Source organism: Syzygium oleosum, unplaced genomic scaffold (genome assembly GCF_021117445.2).
Source record: "Syzygium oleosum isolate NSW1041296 unplaced genomic scaffold, Sole_v2.1 Sole_v2.14, whole genome shotgun sequence".
In the NCBI taxonomy this organism is placed as follows: Eukaryota; Viridiplantae; Streptophyta; class Magnoliopsida; order Myrtales; family Myrtaceae; genus Syzygium; species Syzygium oleosum.
In genome coordinates this window covers 968,966-987,667 of record NW_026607498.1, presented here as the reverse complement: position 1 = coordinate 987,667, position 18,702 = coordinate 968,966, and the positions used below count along the sequence as shown (strand labels likewise).

The 18,702-nt window shown below is 42.4% G+C and overlaps 3 protein-coding genes across 3 annotated transcripts; 2 read left to right on the top strand and 1 right to left on the bottom strand.

Annotated features, from left to right (window-relative positions):
* The first annotated feature begins 1,599 nt into the window (after positions 1-1,599).
* Positions 1,600-2,344, top strand: LOC115689017 (disease resistance protein L6-like). Its single transcript, XM_056317924.1, has 2 exons — positions 1,600-2,132; positions 2,230-2,344. The coding sequence occupies exons 1-2, from the start codon at positions 1,915-1,917 to the stop codon at positions 2,342-2,344; spliced, it is 333 nt and encodes a 110-aa protein (XP_056173899.1). The 5' UTR covers positions 1,600-1,914.
* Positions 2,345-5,779: 3,435 nt separating this feature from the next.
* LOC115689018 (disease resistance protein RPV1-like) lies at positions 5,780-9,862 on the top strand. Its single transcript, XM_056317920.1, has 3 exons — positions 5,780-6,753; positions 8,007-8,384; positions 8,471-9,862. The coding sequence occupies exons 1-3, from the start codon at positions 6,007-6,009 to the stop codon at positions 9,860-9,862; spliced, it is 2,517 nt and encodes an 838-aa protein (XP_056173895.1). The 5' UTR covers positions 5,780-6,006.
* A 7,351-nt stretch (positions 9,863-17,213) lies between these two features.
* On the bottom strand, positions 17,214-17,717 carry LOC115689019 (uncharacterized). Its single transcript, XM_030614985.1, has one exon. The coding sequence runs from the start codon at positions 17,715-17,717 to the stop codon at positions 17,214-17,216; it is 504 nt and encodes a 167-aa protein (XP_030470845.1).
* Positions 17,718-18,702: the final 985 nt, after the last annotated feature.

Sequence of the window (18,702 nt, the reverse complement as noted above, 5' to 3'; positions counted from 1 at the left end):
CGGTGTGCTAAATAGAAGACCACCCATCATCAATCGGATTAATTTGATCTGATGGTGTTGGAGTTTGATTTTGAGGTGAGTTGGGGCTTCCTCATTTGCAATCGGATTTCCTGACATGGTATCAAAAGAAAATTGAATTCCTACCTGAGTGGCTAATTTGTTTTGCAAGGTTAGGATTGTAACAACAAATCCGAGACAAAACCAGAGGCAATATCAAAATCGCGGAAGCTAGGCCAGGAAAGATGGCTCTGATACCATGACATAAATTGAAAGAATTGGAGAATTTCTGATTGTATTGTATTGATGTTTTGTATATATGTACATGGTCTATTTATGGTGTACAAATGAGAAGAAAAATAGAATACAAGAGATTAGAACATCCTATTTATCAAATCAATCATCGATTGGCTAAATCAATGAGTCTGCAAATAAGATCATAATTCATAATCGGAATCTCCAATAATATCAAATCATATCTCCAACATAAGATATTTAACATAATTTTATTCATATAAGCACATTGCTATCGTGCATTGTACAGGCATTGATCAATGTAACTAGATATCTTTAATACAAATTCCTGAAATGAGAGAAAAAGCGAACGTAACAAACTGTTTGAAACTAATCATTGTATTTTCTTCTACTTCCACTGCCAAGAGGAAGGCCGTTCGAGATTACAATTTTCAGTGACTTCATCGTGGCGATTATCTTGATACTATGTTATGATTGGATCAGTTTATAAAATTAATTGTTATGTAAATGTCTGCAAATGATTGCATTAAGTAAATTATTCATGTTCAAGTAATTTCTATCAATGACTGTTGTTTGTGTGCCAATTATCAGCATTATTGTTAGTTCAACATGGAGATACCGCATTAGTGAAGCTGGGTTTAGTTGGACATAGAAAAATGTCATGACTTGAGCAAAAGACCCAAAATATTATTCCCTCAGTAGGTGCTTTTTTATTTTATTTTAATATCAAGCTTTCGATAGATATTAGCCTCACCACACCTTGTTACAATGACTTCCAACTTATCTCTATATTTGCTTCTAGTAGAAGTTAGTCTCATCAACCTGCACGTGGTCGTCATTTTCGGGTAGCATTTCAAATCCTCGTTGCACGGAAGCCTTGTCGGCCGCTTCAACGACTGAACCGAGATGAGCCCAACTTCTTTCACACAGCATTCATGGTCGACTTTTGTGAACTTCTCTTTATAGGAGAAAGCTGTTGGGGTAAACGAAGATCAGTAACGGATGTGTGGTTGATGATCGTCGTGTCGCTTGAATAGCGAACTATACACGCACAAGATCGCATACCTCCAGCAACAATGAGCTTGATGATGGTGCCGACACCGCCATGATGTTCGATATGAGCGTGTGCATTTGTGGATAAGGTTTTGTAACAATGACTTAAAACTTCTGTCTACATTTTCTTCTAATAGAAATTAGCCTCATCCTCCTGCACGTGGGTATCATTTTCGGGCAGCTTTTCTAATCCTTGTTGAACAGAGAATTTGCACCAACCTTTGTGGTTGAACTTCGCATCTGACAGTAGTTGCTTATGTTTTTAGTCTTTTGTACTAAATGCAGCCTTACAAGGGGAGCGTGTACAAAGAACAAATGAATATGCCGAACGTCTCTTCTAGTAATCAGGAAATGGAGAAGTCATCGGGATATGATTACGAAGCATTTTTGAGCTTTAGAAGACCAGATACCCGTAGGGACATTACTGATTACCTTTACACCAGCATGACTGATGCTAGAATTCGGATATATAGAGACGATGAAGAGCTCCGCATCGGGGAGGAGATCGGTAATGAGCTTCTCCAAGCGATTGAGCAGTCAAAGATCTCAATACCAATCTTTTCTTAAGGATATGCTGATAGTACATGGTGCCTTAGGGAGTTGGTCAAGATGTTGGAGAGCAAGAACACAAGGAGACATAAGATCATGCCCGTTTTCTATGATGTCACACCATCCGAGGTAAAAAACCAGACTGAGCGCTATGGCAAGGCCATTGTTTCTCATGCAAACAAGAAGCAGTTTGATGATGAGACTATCTGCAAGTGGAAGGCCGCTCTCAATGAGGTTGGAGCACTAAAGGGATGGGACCTCCAAAGTATGCCATACAGGTATTGAATTATATTATGTACGGTCTAGTTGTTCGAGATGCATTATCCTGTTTTGCTATACATAATGTCTTGATGCTTTTTCCTCTAATACTATCAGAGGCAAAGGTGAATTTGTAAAAGAAGTTGTCAATAAAGTTTTGACTGAGTTGAAAACCACCTACTGGGAAGTATCCGATTGCTTAGTCGAAATAGACAATCATGTAACAGTCTGAATTTTCGATCCTTTCCCGGGATTTATGAAATGAATAGTTGGCCAATGCACTTATAGTGAGATCTCACCCAGAACCGCGCATTCTCGGGATGCTAACCTTACGGGTAAGGCCGTTACGGGATTGAGTTCGTACGACCAAAGAACTCGACCTTAGTTCGACCTTCGACCATAAGGATTGTCGAGGAAATGTTTTGGGCCAACAGAGAGCGATCTATTTGATTAATTGTGTCCGAAGGGAACTAGCGACAGACTCTCGCAATTACATGACAATCGAGGTCGCCTTGGTTCGAGCAAACTTAAACGTGATTTGACTTAGTGTTGATCACGGGTCGAGAGCCCGTAATCCCAATGAACCACCCGTTAGCAAGAGATAAGCTAAAGTCGCGATTGTTCGATCCTAGTCATTTCTTGGAATTCGGACCCGGGAATCGAGAATTTTGAAACTGACAATTTTGAGCGGCTGATGACGTTTTTGGCTTGACCAACCTTGGGGCCACCCATTTTTGCAAAAAAAATGGATTTCGGTTCGGGACCGGAAAAATTACCATTTTGCCCCTCAAGACTTCAATGCCGATTTTTGAGGTCGTAAGTGACTATTTTGCGAGGCCGACACCATTTTTGAGTGGCCACATATATTTGAGGTTGTTATAGCCGAAAATTGGAATTTCGGTCCGAAATTGGAAAATTACCATATTGCCCATAGGCCTAATTTGGGGTATTCCGAATTTTGAAACAAATTTTTGGGATTAAATTAAGGTTTTAATTATATTAATATGGTCAGCCACAATAATTGAGCTAAAAGACCATTATGCCCATTAATTATTGGATAAGAATTAGTGTCAACCATTGGATAAGGGGCAAGATGGTCAAGTGGGCTAGATTTTGGACACATGGATCCCCACTAGAGACCCTTTGACCAGCTCTTCACTCTCTCTCTCCTCCTCTCTCCTTCACCGGCCACAACTCCATTCCCTTCTCTCTCTCCCGCGTTCTTCTCCTCCTTAGCTGTTCGGACGCCATCACCGCCGGCTTTGCTACTGCTGCTGCTGCTGCTGTTCCGCCCGTTCCAGCCACCCATCTAGCTAGTTTGTCCCGCCTTTTTAGGGTAAGTGACTTCCCCAAACTCTCCCTAGAACCTCGGGTATTGTTAGACATGTTTATGGCTCGGTTTGGGTAGTTTAAGCGGCTGTTTTGGGGCTCTGATAAGGGCTGTGATTTTCTGTTCGGCGCGTAGATTGGATAGTTTGATTCGGCAATTAATTGTGTGAAATTGCCGTGTAATGCCGTGATCGTTGTAGTATGGTAGTTTGAACCTTGTGGAATGAATTTTGAGGGCTGAAGTTCGGTGGGTATCAACAAGGACTCGGATCCTTGAAGTTTGGGTGAACCTCGAAATTGTGTTTTCTGTACCCTCCCGGTTTGCTATTTTTGTAGAGATTTTTGGAGGCCGAATCATGGGTGGTGTCCTTCACGAAAGTTTTTCCTCACATCTTGAATTATAACATATTTTAAATTTGGAATTTTTGGAGGCCATTTGGGTCGTACGAAAACCCATTTTCAGACCGTATTGAAACCGCCCGGAACACTGTTTATCCCGACCTTCTTGTCTGATCGAATTTTTATAAAATTTTCCAGATTTATTTTCAACAAACTTCCTTCACAAAAGTTGTTGGCTACTTTCTTTTCTATAACATATAAAAAGTTCAAAGCTTTTCAAGGTGATTTGTGTGTTGAAAGAAATGTATTTTGAGGACAAAACAGTCTGTTAGAGCGAACTGATTTTGGTCTGATTTCGAGGAACAAAAAGGCATGGTTGTAGATTGAAACTGATTTTGTGTTCTTCATAAGAAATTTTTATCAAGATGTTTTTTATGATATATCCAAAATTTAGAATTTTTGGAGTTCGTATATACGATTGTATGGTTTGTGATTGTTGGTTGATTATGGATTGTGTCTTGGGCTAAATGTGGCGTGATTGTGTGCCGAGAGTGTGTGGCCATGAGGCGTGATGGTGTGATTGCGCATTGAGTTCGCGTGCCAAGCACGGGTGATCTTGTGGTGTTCATGAGGCGAGAATGTGTATTTGTGAGGTATATGTGAAGTGTGCGATTGTGTGTGGCCATGTGTATATGTGGCCGTGTGGTATGTGTGGTATGACTGGAACGAAGGTACGAGAATGTAGGATCGGTTGGGAAGGTGATACCCTGAGGCGTGTTCGTTTACGCGGGGTGAGTCCATCCTGAGGCATGTTCGTTTACGCGGGACGATGCCGTCCCTGACGAGGTGACGATGCCCGACCCGATAGGGTGACGATGCCCAACGAGGTCAAAAGACCGTTGGCCTGATGCATTTTACGCGGGTGCGGTAGAAGGAAAGTTGAGTGTAGGATTCCGTCCTGAGGCGTGTTCGTTTATGCGGGACGATGTTGTCCCTGACGAGGTGACGATGCCCGGTCTGACGGGGTGACGATGCTTGACGAGGTCAGAAGACCGTTGGCCTGATGTGTTTTACGCGGGCGCGGTAGTGGTGGAAAGGTTGAGAATGAGTGGGATTTGGCAAGACGTGTGAGGATGGTGAATGCTGATGTGTGGTGGTGTGAGTTCGTGTACGAGTGTGGTTGTATCGTGTATTGTAGTGCTCGATTATGGGGTAAAATCTGCTAAGCATGGTATGGGACGTGCTCAAGTAGGTTTTGCCTTATAATCGGGGCGTACGCACGACTGTGATGTATTACTGTGGTATGTTGGCTGTGTTGTTATCTAATGTGCAGGAACGTGCATGATGGGTTCCAGGTAGGAGCGCATGTGATTGTTAGTCTGGTTAATTGTTGTGTGTTGTGTGTGTTCCGTCTGGCGGTACGTGAAAGTCTATGTGGGGTTTAGGGTTATACACTTATTGAGATTCGTCTCATAGTTGTATAATCTACAATTTCAGACCCCCAGCCTTAGACCCAGGAGGCCCGCCTCCTCTTTTTGAAGTTTGAAGAGCCGCCCATGGTGTCCAGTGGAGTTGCAGGTGATCCTTCGGAGTAGAAGCCAGAAGATTCAGGAGCGAATTGGAAGAGGGCGACCAGTAGTTTCCCCCTAGGGTATTTTAGGGGTTGCGCAGAATAGGTCGACCTATAGTGAAGTTAAGTTAACCAAGCCGCCTGATCCTTTTTGTTATGTCGGTAGTCTCGAATGCTGGCTTGAATAGTACGTTTGTATTATGATATTTGTATGCTAGGTGTAATGGCATTGTATATAAACGAATGTTGTTGTTGTGCTACCCCATCGTCGTCTTTATAGTCAGGGTTTTTTTTTTTGTATTCACTTCCACATGTGTTTATGATGTTTGGGTTGGGTCAGCGATGTTCCTGGGACGTCGCAACCATTCGACCAGAGCGGGATGTCGCGTGCTCGATGGGGTTCGGGGCGTGACAAATCATGTGGATGAAATCATGAGGATGATACATACACACGACCATGAAACAAAGATTGTTGGAATTCATGGTATCGGTGGCATGGGAAAGACGACTCTTGCCCAATAGTGTACAATCAGTTTTCTAATGATTTTTCTAATTGTTGCTTCCTTTCTAACATATGAGAAACAGAGATTACGTGCTTGCAGAATCAGCTCATATCAAACATTCTGAAAATAAGATGGCCTGATATCAACAATATCATGGAAGGAAAAAAGGTGATCAAGGAAAGGTTATGCTCTAAAATGGTGCTTCTTCTACTTGATGATGTTGACGAAGCAAGTCAACTTGATGCGCTCGTGCAGAAGCGTGAGTGGTTTGGCAAGGGAAGCAAGATTATCATTACAACTAGAGATCAAGGAATTCTCAATGTGCCTACACTTGTTGATTGGACTTATGAACTTACCAGTATGGATTTTGATCATTCTCTTCAACTTTTTAGCAAACATGCCTTTAGAAGAGATTATCCCATAGAGCAATACATCTTTCACTCCGAAAGAGCAGTAAATATCTGTGGCGGTCTTCCTTTAGCTCTTGAAGTTATAGGTTCTCTTTTATCTGGAAAAAGCATAGAGGAGTGGGATGCCACATTAAAGGAGCTAGAAGAATTTCCCCATGAGGATGTTCAAAGGAAGTTGATGATCAGCTTGAAGGCTTTAAATGAAGACCAAAGAAAGATATTTCTGGATGTGGCTTGTTTTTTCATTGGGATTGATAAAAGAATTGTGATTTACATGTGGGAAAGCTGTAAGTTTCTTCCTCAACAATCTCTTAACACCCTCCAGCAAAGATCTTTGATAAAGATTAGAGAAGATAACCGACTGTGGATGCATGATTGGTTAAGAGATATTGGAAGAAATTTTATACAACAAGGAAGCGGTAAGAAACCTGAGAATCAACAATGGGTGTGGAATCACGCACAAGCATTGGAGATTTTGGAGAAAATGCAGGTAAAATCGTACAACTTCATTCCTTTGAAGGATATTGATCAGAACATATTCATTTTGATTTAGTTTTTATCAAAATTGATTTATTTCCTGCGCACTTACATAAGTTGTTTATCAATTATTTTCAACATTAGGACAAAAGATATAGTTATTTTCCGGGGGAAGAACAGCATTGGTGCCAAAACTTGTGTACGGAGGCCACTTTGGTGCCAAAACTTCCATTTGGATCACTTTAGTGCCAAAAGTTTACGCCGGCGATCACTTAAGTGCCAAATCGGAGAAAAAACGATCACTTAAGTGCCAACGGCGAGAAATTCCGACCAAATTTAATACGTGGCTTTTATATTTAAATTTTAATGACACATGGCATTTCCACGTGTATAATTCAATTTTTTAAATATTTTTTTCTGATTTTTTTCTTTCTTTTCTTTTTTTTCTTTTCTTTCTTTTCTTTTTTTTTTTCTTTTCTTTCTTCTTATTTCTGATGGCCGGCGTCAGGCCACCGGCCATGGGCGGCCTCGCCGGGCGTCGCCTTCCTCCGGGCGAGGCCCGGCCTCGCCGGATCTGGCGAGGCGAGCCCTCCCCGGGGCTCGCCCTGCCCAGGTGACCTCGACCCTCGCCCGGGCGGGGCGAGCCCCGCGAGGGCTCGCCTCGCCGGATCCGGCGAGGCCGGCCCTCGACGAGGCCACGGCCCTTGCCGGGGGCTCGTCCCGCCTGTGCGAGGGTCGAGGTCGCTTGGGCGGGCGAGCCCCGCGAGGGCTCGCCTAGGCCAGATCCGGCGAGGCTGGCCTCGCCGAGGCCGGCCCTCGCCGAGGCCACGGCGGCCTCGCCGGGCCTCGCCCGGAGGAAGGTGACGCCCGGCGAGGCCGGCCATGGCCGGTGGCCGGACGCCGGCCATCGGAAATAAGAAGAAAGAAAAGAAAAAAAAAAAGAAAAGAAAGAAAAGGAAAAAGAAAAGAAAAGAAATACCACATCAGCCTCCGGCGAGCCACATCAGCCTCCAACGAGCCACATCAGTTTGAGAAATTAATAAAAAAATGCCACGTCGGATTTCCGATGAAGTGTCACTTAAGTGATCGTTTTTCACAACTTTTAGCACTTAAGTGATCCGATTGAAAGTTTTGGCACCAAAGTGGCCTCCGTACACAAGTTTTGGCACCAATGCTGTTCTTCCCCCGTTATTTTCCCCTTGAAGAAGATTAACTTAGTAAATCATTTTTTTTTCTAACTTTCATTTTCTGTTTCTATTTTGGCAGATAGGAGATGATGTTCATGGAATTGGAAATATCGAAGCAATATGTCTCAAGCTTGTTGAAATATCTCAATACTCCTTGATAAAACAATGCCTAGCTAGTCTTTCAAATTTAAGGTTCCTTCAAGTGGATAACAAAGACTTTGATGGAAGAACAAAGTCTATCCTTACTCAAGTGGGTGATTTCCTATGTTACCAGTGCTCAAATTTTGTTCATACCACATTTGGCCCATTTATCCTTCCAGAAGAGTTGAGATGGCTTTCATGGAATTACTTTCCTAAGGTTTTTACGCTGACCAATTTCTCCATGAGGAAGATACTAATCCTTGATTTGTCAATGAGTAAAATCACGGAAAAATGGGAAGGATGGAGCCACATCAAGGTATGATTTCAGTTCAAATCAGTGTGAGTTGTTTTGTTGTATGTAATTTTAATTTATTTTGAAGACCAATGTTGTCTTCTTTTCAGCTGGCTAAGACTTTGAAGGTCCTAAATCTGACTGGATGCATAAAATTGCGTAAAACCCCGGACTTGTCTTTTCATGTGAATTTAGAGCGACTGATTCTTGAAAGTTGTGAGAGTTTGGTTCAAATTGATCCATCGATTAGTCGACTTAAGAAGTTAGTCTTCGTGAGCTTGAAGGATTGTTGTAATCTCCGAGAGCTACCAGATGAGATGGGGGCACTGGAATCTTTGGGGGAACTTCTTCTTGACTCTAGAGCTATAGAAGAGATCCTTGAATGGAGAAGGATGAAGAAACTGGAAGTTCTCAGCTTGGTCAAGTGTACATTACTGAATAAGTTCAATTTCGTTGGTTGCACACCATCAGTGGTGAATCTTTCATTAGTGGATAGCCACTCGACTCAACCGCCTAAGTCGATCGAAAATTTCAATTCACTAATTCAGTTGAATGTATCGAGTTTGAATATGCAGGAGTTACCTGAAGTAATTGGGAACGTGAATAATTTGAAAGTATTAAAGATGAGATGCCCCTTGAGAAAACTACCTAGCGCCGTTGGAATGTTGGAGAAACTCGAAGTGCTAGAGGCTTGGGGTACTTTTGCAGAAATTCCTATTAATATTGGGAATCTACCAGTTCTGAATATTCTATTATTGGGTAGCCCTAGTATTGTGGCGGTGCCTCGGCTTCCAGAAAGTCTAGTCAATCTATGTTGTAAAACCACCTCGATGGAGACTTTGGCGAACTTCTCGAACCTATTAAGTTTGAGAAATTTGAGGTTGACTTTATGGTTTAATATGGAGGGTCCTTCTAAACTTGAAGCAGTTCCAAGTGCTCGGTGGATTGGAACACTATGCATGCCCGAGTTCTTGAACTTGTCTTCTCCTTATATTGCAACCATATCTTCCGATCTCGTTCTCCTTTCTCAACTGAAGAAACTCAAGCTCCAGTGCCGTAATTTGCAATGCCTACCTAAGCTTCCGACAAATTTGTCGTACTTAGGTATCAAGCTTTGCCAAAGAATTAAAACGACGAACGACCTTTCAAATTTGAAAGCGTTATCAGATTTGGTTGTTGGTTGTGATGAGTTAACAGATATTCGAGGCCTCGAAAGTTTGGAAAACCTGAGAACATTAGAGCTCGTGGAACTTCCATCATTGTCGAAGGTGCCTGATCTGACTAACTTGAGTAAGCTCAAGAAAATTCATTTGAATGATTGCCCTAAGCTTTTTGAGATTCGAGGTGGTCCAGAATCGTTGGAGATACTTCACATTGTGAACTGTTCAAATCTGCAAAAGCTTCCTAAGCGATCTAGCTTCAAGAATCTCAAAGTTTGGATTCCTGGAACTGATCCATGTCTACAAAAGAATGTAAAAAGTCTTTCTTTTGTGTTGAAATAAGAAAGGGGTTCGTCTTTTTGTTCCCCACGTTCTCCGCTTAACGTACAATGAGAATGAATACATGTTTAATTTTCCTAATCACGGACTAAGTGACCGTGATCTGCTACGGAAATACTAGAACTCTGCTTCTCATCTTGCAATCTGATCCTATTCAGACTCAGCACCGTCAAATTTGATATTTTATCCACCTATTCCATTCTGCCGTAGTTTGATGTTGTCCCTTATTCTGTATTTTTCGCTTATGCTTGTTAACATCAGAGATCTAAGTAATCATGGGATTATGCTTTTCTTTTAGAAGAATAGAGTTGAACGCTAAAGCTCCATTTATTTTGCGAAAAATAATGATTTAAAAAATATTTTTCTAAAAATGATCGCTAGTATCGTTTACAAAAATAAAAGGGCAAAAAATATTTTCATCATCCCTGAAAATATTTAAACATAAATTATTATCTATAATGAAAAAAATTTCATTGACTAATTATTTTAAGTAATACAAGGGAAGTAATCATATTTAGGAATACATTTTTCAAATTATTCATTTTATTGCAAAATAAATCAAACCTAAAGCTTGAAATAGTAGCTGATTTTAATTGGCTACTGAAGTTTGATTTGGATTTTAGATTAAGTGATTATTTCAAACTATTTATCACTGTTCTTTTTGTCATGCCCCGAACCCGGCGAGCACGCGAACATCCCACGGCGGTCGTTAAGAGTGCGATGTCCCATGACGCATCGCCGACCCGATCGATTCACTAACGATCATACGCATGCATGTGGAAGCGAACTATAACACCCTATCAACATCACAGATAACTCGGGGCAGCCAAGGAGACAACAGGAATACACATCAACAAAACAACTTTCATAAACACACTATTAACCCAAGTTCGGTACAATTTACAAGCCCAACCTGAGGGCGACTTGCCACCAACTGCACATACAGAAGGATCGGATTAATCTAAACTCCTCTATAGCAAGGCATCCAAAAGCGGAAAGTTCATCCCACGCCCTTATCACCCCTGATCTCCGATCCTTATGTGACGTCTATTCGTCATCCCAAATCTGAAAATGTTTAATCACGGGGGGTGAGATAACTCAGCAAGTAAACTCCCCAAACCTCGTTTAGGAGAATACGTTGCCTCCATATTGTCCTAAACATACAAGTCTGCCGTAACAAACGTGTCATAACACAATCTCAGGCATTCTTACCTCATTTCGGCACATACACAAGCCCTGCATGTTAGTCCAACCACAACAACATGACAATCATTACAAGAACATACTCATTCTCAAGAAGCATTCAATCCATGCTCATGAACTTACAATAAATCCGAACACTTTCATTCTCAAGCTCGACACCTCGCATTCATCCATGCACTCCAGCACACGTGTCCAGATTATTCATGACCCGCGTAATTACACCTCAGGTCCGCTTTCGATCCACGGTCCACGTACAACCGTCTCATATTCACAACACTCCTTAACCCGCGTTACAGTACACGCCTCAGGCTATGTCTATTGCCCGCGTATCACGCCTCAGGCTCAACATCCTCTACCTACGGCACAACCCGCGTAAACGCATCAGGTTGGCGGTCTTCCGATAATACCGGGCATCGTCCCGCGTTACAGTACACGCCTCAGGGATTATGTGATCAAGCAAGCACGTCAACACACCATATTTTATCTGGACCCCACGTTACATTACACGCCTCAGGATTTTTAGTGATCACGCATGCCATGCAATGCATTCACTTCGCGTGTTAATCACACCACATGCTCACATAATGCATGTCAATTCAATCACAACACATGATCACCACCAAATCATCCTCTGTCTCAACAACATCAATCAACATGGACACCGAGTATTCAACATCAATTCACACATACATAAGCACCATTCAGCCACGAGACCAAATCAATCCACACACACACGCCGAATCAGCCACATTCCCTTCCACGCACACGGTCACAATTAGGTAATCACCAACCGCCCTCGAGTTAACACATACAACACATATTCAAGCATCAATTCCAGTCACGAGGGTAGCAACTATTCAACCTCGACACCCCCACCATTTCGGCAATAAAAATGGACATCCATAAAATCGGGGTACATTTGGGCAGTTTACACAGTGACCGAAATCCTTTCAAAATAAATAGTAAACGAACTCCAAAAATTCTAAATTTTGGATATCATAAAAAACATCTTGATAAACATTTCTTATGCAGAACATGAAACCCAGTTCAATCTGTAATCATGTCTTTTTGTTACTCGAAATCGGACCAGAATCAGTTTGCTCTAACAAACTATTTTGTCCTCAAAATACATTATTTCAATACCCGAATCACCTTGAAAAGTTTTGAAATTTTTATATATGCTAGGCAGGAAAGTCCCCAACAAATTTTGTGAAGATGTTTTATTAAAAATAGATCTGGATAAAAATTCGGAAAGACAATAAGGTCGGGATGAACAGTGTTCCGGGCAGTTTTAAGACGGTCTGAAAATGGGTTTTTGTGCGACCCAAATGGCCTCCAAAAATTCCAGATTTAAAATATGTTATACCTCAGAATGTGAGGAAAAACTTTTGTGAAGGACACCACCCTTGATTCGGCCTCCAAAAATCTCCACAAAAATAGTAAACCGGGAGGGTACAGAAAACACAATTTCGAGATTCAACCCAAACTTCAAGGATCCGAGTCCTAGTTGACAACCACCGAACTTCAGCCCTCAAAATTCATTCCACAAGGTTCAAACTACCATGTCATAGCCATTTGAACATCGAAGAACACAATGAAAGATCAAGCTCTCCTCTAATCTACCTATAATCACCTTAATCAACCCCTAAACCAATCCATCGACAACCCATCACCCTAATCACGGTTTAGAGAGAAACTTGCCTTAAACCTAAGCAAGAAAAGCCCAACAAGCAGCAGCAAAGGCCTCGGCAAGGCAGCAACTCCGGCGAGCGGCGACGGCGGCAACGCATGGCAGCTGAACGGCGGCGGCGGCTGGATTGGCCGGTTGGCCACGGTCACGGGAGGAGGGGGAGGGGGATCAGCCGAGAGGGAGTGAGGGGGAGAGGGAAGGCGTGAGGGTAGGCGTGAGGGAGAAAATGAGAGGGTGAGAGAGAGAAAGAGAGAGAAGAAAGGCTTATTTACACCAATAATTGGTGTATACCCCTAGCAAAATGACCATCCTACCCTCCTCTCTACTTTCCAATCAACGGCCACGATTCAATCTTATCTTGAGATCAACGGCCAAGATCAACTCTTACCAAAAATATCCAAGAGCAAAATTGGAATTTCACAAAAAGTCCAAGAGTAAAATTATCCAAAAAACTTTTATCTCTAAAGTTGGTGTGAAATGACCAAAATGCCCTTCTCACATAACACTTGGCCTTAACAAAGTCCTAGGGGCAAAAAGGTCATTTGTCATTTCCTGCCAAAATTCCAATTTTCTGAAGAATCCGGACAAATCTAAGCCTGACCACGCTAATAACAACGTCGTCCAATTATCCTGTCGTGACTTTCGAAATTTTCAATACCCAAACTTGGTATCTAATTAATGACTAAATTTAAATAACTCAACTTGAGTGTATCTCAAACTAACGGGTGGCTTTCGGGAAATTCGCATATTCAACCCGTGGTCGATACTGAATCAAGCCACGTTTAAGTTCACTCGGATCGCGACAACCTCGGTTGTCATGTAATTGCGAGGATCGATCGCTAATTCCAACGGGCACGATCGTTTGGTATAGATTTAGGGTCATCCATCAATTCATCTCTTGGTCAAGCAGAATCACCCGCGATCCACTCGTATGACAACGGCAAATTGATCCCTAACTATCCTTGGATCGGCCTACATTGGCTCAAAATGTCACCTCGATAATTTTTATGGTCGAAAGTCTGTTCACGATTGAGTTTCTTTGGTCACGTGAATTTAAATCCTTAATTAGCCATTCGCTAATGATTAGTATCACAGGAGTAATCAATTTTGGGCAAGATCTAACTATAAGCACTTCCATAAAATCATCCATTTCATAAATCCCAAGTAGGTCGAATTTCAGAATGTCATAACTCTTCCCCCTTTATAAATTTTTCGTTCTCGAAATTTACAATTCAACCCAACTACTCAAACAAGTGGGGGTATTGACGTTGCATTAGCTCTTCACTTTCCTAAGTAGCGCCTTCTGTCCCGTGATGTTCCCAAATAACCATGACCATCGGGATCGTCTTATTCCTTAAAACTCGTTCTTTCCGATCTTCTATCCTTATTGGCCTTTCGACATACAACACCCTGTCGTCAACTTCTATCTCTTCATAGTTCAACACATGAGTCGGGTCCGGTTCATACTTTCTCAACATCGACACGTGAAATATATCATGCACTTGCGACAAATTTGACGGTAATGCAAGGCAATAAGCTAAATCTCCAATCCTTTCCAAAATCTCGAAGGGTCCCACGTACCTCGGACTCAACTTACCTTTCTTGCCAAATCGGGATAATCCTCTCATGGGCGATACCTTGAGGAATACGTGATCTCTTACTTGAAATTCCAAAGGTCTTCGCCTTTTGTCTGCATAACTCTTTTGACGGCTTTGAGCTGTTTTCAACCTTTCACGAATGATTTTAACCGCCTCAACTGACTGTTGAACTAATTCTGGCCCGGTTATACTCCTTTCTCCAACTTCATCCCAACATACGAGCTTTTTGCAGACCCTGCCATACAGCACTTCAAATGGCGCCATCCCGATGCTCTGTTGAAAACTATTATTGTACGCGAATTCCGTCAAGGGTAACTGTTCTTCCCATTTACCTTGAAAGTCCAATACACATGCCCGAAGCATGCCTTCTAGATTCTGAATTGTCCTCTCAAATTGGCCATCCGTTTGTGGATAGTAAGCTATACTAAACTGCAGCTTTGATCCTAATGCCGTCAGCAGACTTTTCCAAAAGTTGGCGGTAAACCTAGGATCACGATTTGAAGTGATCGTTACTGGCACCCCATGCAAACGAACTATTTGATGCATATACAGCTCAGCATACCTTTCTATTGCGAAGTCCTTTCGCACTGCCAAAAAGTGCACTTATTTTGTTAATCTATCCATGATCACCCAAATGGAATCATGGCCCTTTTGGCTCCTTGGTAATCCCATTACAAAATCCATAGTCACGTGCTCCCATTTCCATTCTGGAATTTCTAATGGTTGCAACAATCCTCCGGGCTTACAATGTTGCGCTTTTACCTGCTGGCATATCAAACGCTTAGCTACGTGCTTGGTTATGTCAGCCTTCATGCCATTCCACCAATAATACTGTCTCAAGTTCTGATATATTTTCGTACTCCCCAGATGGATACTATAATTACTACAATGTGCTTTTGACAAAATTTCTTCCTTAAGTTCTGCATCGTCGAGCATGTACAACCGTCCACGACACTTCAAGATCCCATCCTCGGATACTTGAAAGTTCGTTTTTCTCTTGGTAGCGTCAATTTCCAGAATCTTTGAATCTCTTGGTCCATAGATTGCAAGGCCTTAATCCTAGTCTGGATTTCTGGTTCTATCCTTAATGTAGCGAGCAAATTCGAGACTTGACCTATCTCGAACTTAAACTCTGAGTCTCTTACTCCTTCCAATAATGTCCATTCTTTGACCATCATGTGCGCGATGCTCGACTTTTGACTCAATGCATCCGCTACCCGGTTACCCTTTCTAGGGTGGTATAAATTATCACAATTATAGTCCTTCAGCAATTCCATCCAATGACGCTGCCTCATATTTAACTCATTTTGAGAAAATAAATACTTGAGGCTTTGATGACCTCTATAAATCTGAAATCTTTCCCCGCACAGGTAATGTCTCCAGATGTTAAGGACGAAAATAATTGTGGTCAATTCCAAATCATGCGTTGGTAATTTAACTCATGCGGCCTCAATTGCCTTGATGCGTATGCCACTACTCGACCATGTTGCATAAGCACTCATCCTAATCCTTTCAACGACGCGTCACTATAGATCTCAAAACCTCCAGATCCTGATGGAATAGTCAATACTGGCACCATCATTAATCAATGCTTAAGTTTCTGGAAGCTCCTTTCACACTTGTTAGTCCATTCAAATTTCATTTTCTTCTTTAGCAGACGTGTCAACGGTGTTGCTATCTTCGAAAACCCTTTCACAAAAAGTCGATAATACCCTACCAACCCCAAGAAACTACGGACCTCTAATACCGTTGTCGTCTCTGCCACTTTACCACGGCTTCAATCTTTGCCGAATCTACTGAGATTCCATTCCCAGAAATCACATGTCCAAGGAACGCCACTCGATTGAGCCAGAACTCGCACTTACTAAACTTGACGTAAAGTGCGTGTTCCCTTAAGGTTTGCAGAACTTTACTTAGATGGAATTCATGCTCCTCCGGGCTCTTCGAGTACACCAATATATCATCTATAAAAACTATAATAAATTGATCCAAGAACTCTTTAAACACACGGTTCATCAAGTCCATAAAGGCAGCAGGGGCATTAGTTAGCCCAAATGGCATTACTGTAAACTCATAGTGCCCATACCTTATCCTAAATGCCGTTTTGGTATGTCCTCCTTCTTAATCCTCAATTGGTGGTAACCAGTCCTTAAATCAATCTTAGAAAACACGGACGCTTCTTGTAACTGATCAAACATGTCATCAATCCTTGGTAGTGGATACTTATTCTTAGTAGTCACTTGATTTAACTGCCTATAATCGATACACAACCTCAACGACCCATCCTTCTTTCTTACAAATAACGCTAGTGCTCCCCATGAAGACGCACTTGGACGTATGAAACCTTTACCTAACAATTCTTGTATCTAAACCTTCAATTCCTTTAATTCAGATAGTGACATCCTATATGATGCTTTCAAGATTGGCTCTGTCCCAGGTGCCAACTCGATTACAAACTCTACTTCTCTTTCAGGTGGCAATCCCGGCAATTCCTGAGGAAAGACATTGGGAAAATTGCACACCACAGCTATGTTCTCTAGCCTTGGCTCCTCAGCCATCGAATCAACCATAGTCGCCAGAATCCTTGGCACCCTTCATCCAATAACTTAGTCACTTCCAGTGACGAAATCCAAGGGATCGAAGTTCCTCCTCGATTTGCCGCAAATTCAAATCTAGGATGTCCAACCGGATTAAATTGGATCACCCTGCTACTACAATACATTTCGGCTTTCTGCTTAACTAACCAATCCATACCTACAATCACGTCAAAATCATACATAGCCAGGACTGCTAGGTCTATCCTTTCTTCCCTATCACCAATCACAAAAGCGGTAGCCCTTTCTATCACATCATGTTCAATTGCTTAGGCCCGTTCATAAATCTCATTATAGTCCCTCAGATTCAGCGATATCATCTTACTATGGACGTCCGGCTTCAATCTATCTCGGAACCTCCGAGCCCTATACAATGGGTCCTTCACCATTTTTGGGGCAAACTTAGATAACCTAGCCAACTCAGCTTCATACAGGTCCACTGTCATCTGTCCTTGATGGAACCTCATAAATTCAGCCAACTTTCGTTCTCGTGCACTCTCGGGGAAGTACTTGCCTTTGAAGGCCTCAACAAACACAATCCAAATCTGAGCGGTACCAGCAGGGAACACTCTTCCTCTTGTGGTTTTCCACCAATCATTTGCATTTCCTTGTATCTGGTATACTGCTAGGGTCACATTCTCCTCCTCGGTGCACTCTAGTACCTCAAAGGCCTTTTCTAATTCTTCCACCCAAAGCGATGCAATCTCGGGATCGCCTTTACCATCGAACTTCGGAGGTTTCAACTTCAAGAACTGCTCAACTAACTGGTGCATTTGCTTATTCGCATTCACTTGTCCTTAATCATGATTTTCATTATTACTATTAGCAGCAGCTGCAGCGGCCTCAACAGCCTGGGCTATAGTGGCAGCTCACTCCTGAGCCTACCTACCAATAAGATTACCAATTTCCTCAAGTGTCCTCACGACCCTATCTACTCGCGGGTCCATTGCTACTTGGCCCTCAGAACTTGATTGGCCCCTTGTACCCCTACCTCTCAAGCTCATCCTTACAGGTTTCTATCACTCACCTACTTGCTATAATTCCACTCAGGAATTAGAGACTTAGGCCAACTATACCAGTCTAGTCCTAGGCAGTAAATTACCACAATAATTCACTTAGTAAGCAATCAATCACAAGCAGTACAGGATCACAATCAGCAGGGTGCGTGTACTTACCTCAGGTCCAGACGCACCTGTAACTCAATTGTTAGGACACTTAATTCACTCAGTAATCACAACAAACAGTCTGGAGGCATGTGTAGCGTGACTCACTCTTCTGATTTGCTAAGGTCTCCCTAACTATCTACCCCAAAGTCATCGCTCCTTATCACTCCAGGTTTCGACCATCTTGGATCGGGTTGACCTTGCTCCGATACCAAGTCAACGGAGGATGTCACGCCCCGAACCCGGCGAGCATGCGAACATCCCACGACGGTCGTTAAGGGTGCGATGTCCCAGGATGCATCGCCGACCCGATCTATTCACTAACGATCATACGCATGCATGCGGAAGCGAACTATAACACCCTATCAACATCACAAATAACTCGGGGCAGCCAAGGAGACAACAGGAATACACATCAACAAAATAACTTTCATAAACACACTATTAACCCAAGTTCGGTACAATTTACAAGCCCAACTTGAGGGCGACTTGCCACCAACTGCACATACAAAAGGATCGGATTAATCTAAACTCCTCTATAGCAAGGCATCCAAAAGCGGAAAGTTCATCCCACGCCCTTATCACCCCTGATCTC

What these genes read in the sequence shown, in the direction of transcription:
- LOC115689017 (XM_056317924.1), top strand. Translation starts at nt 1,915, where the DNA reads ATGTTGGAGAGCAAGAACACAAGGAGACATAAGATCATGCCCGTTTTC. An exon ending in CTCCAAAGTATGCCATACAG is followed by an intron (nt 2,133 to 2,229) that starts GTATTGAATTAT and finishes TAATACTATCAG; the next exon opens with AGGCAAAGGTGAATTTGTAA.
- LOC115689018 (XM_056317920.1), top strand. Translation starts at nt 6,007, where the DNA reads ATGGAAGGAAAAAAGGTGATCAAGGAAAGGTTATGCTCTAAAATGGTG. An exon ending in AGATTTTGGAGAAAATGCAG is followed by an intron (nt 6,754 to 8,006) that starts GTAAAATCGTAC and finishes CTATTTTGGCAG; the next exon opens with ATAGGAGATGATGTTCATGG. An exon ending in AAGGATGGAGCCACATCAAG is followed by an intron (nt 8,385 to 8,470) that starts GTATGATTTCAG and finishes TCTTCTTTTCAG; the next exon opens with CTGGCTAAGACTTTGAAGGT.
- LOC115689019 (XM_030614985.1), bottom strand. Translation starts at nt 17,717, where the DNA reads ATGCACCAGTTAGTTGAGCAGTTCTTGAAGTTGAAACCTCCGAAGTTC.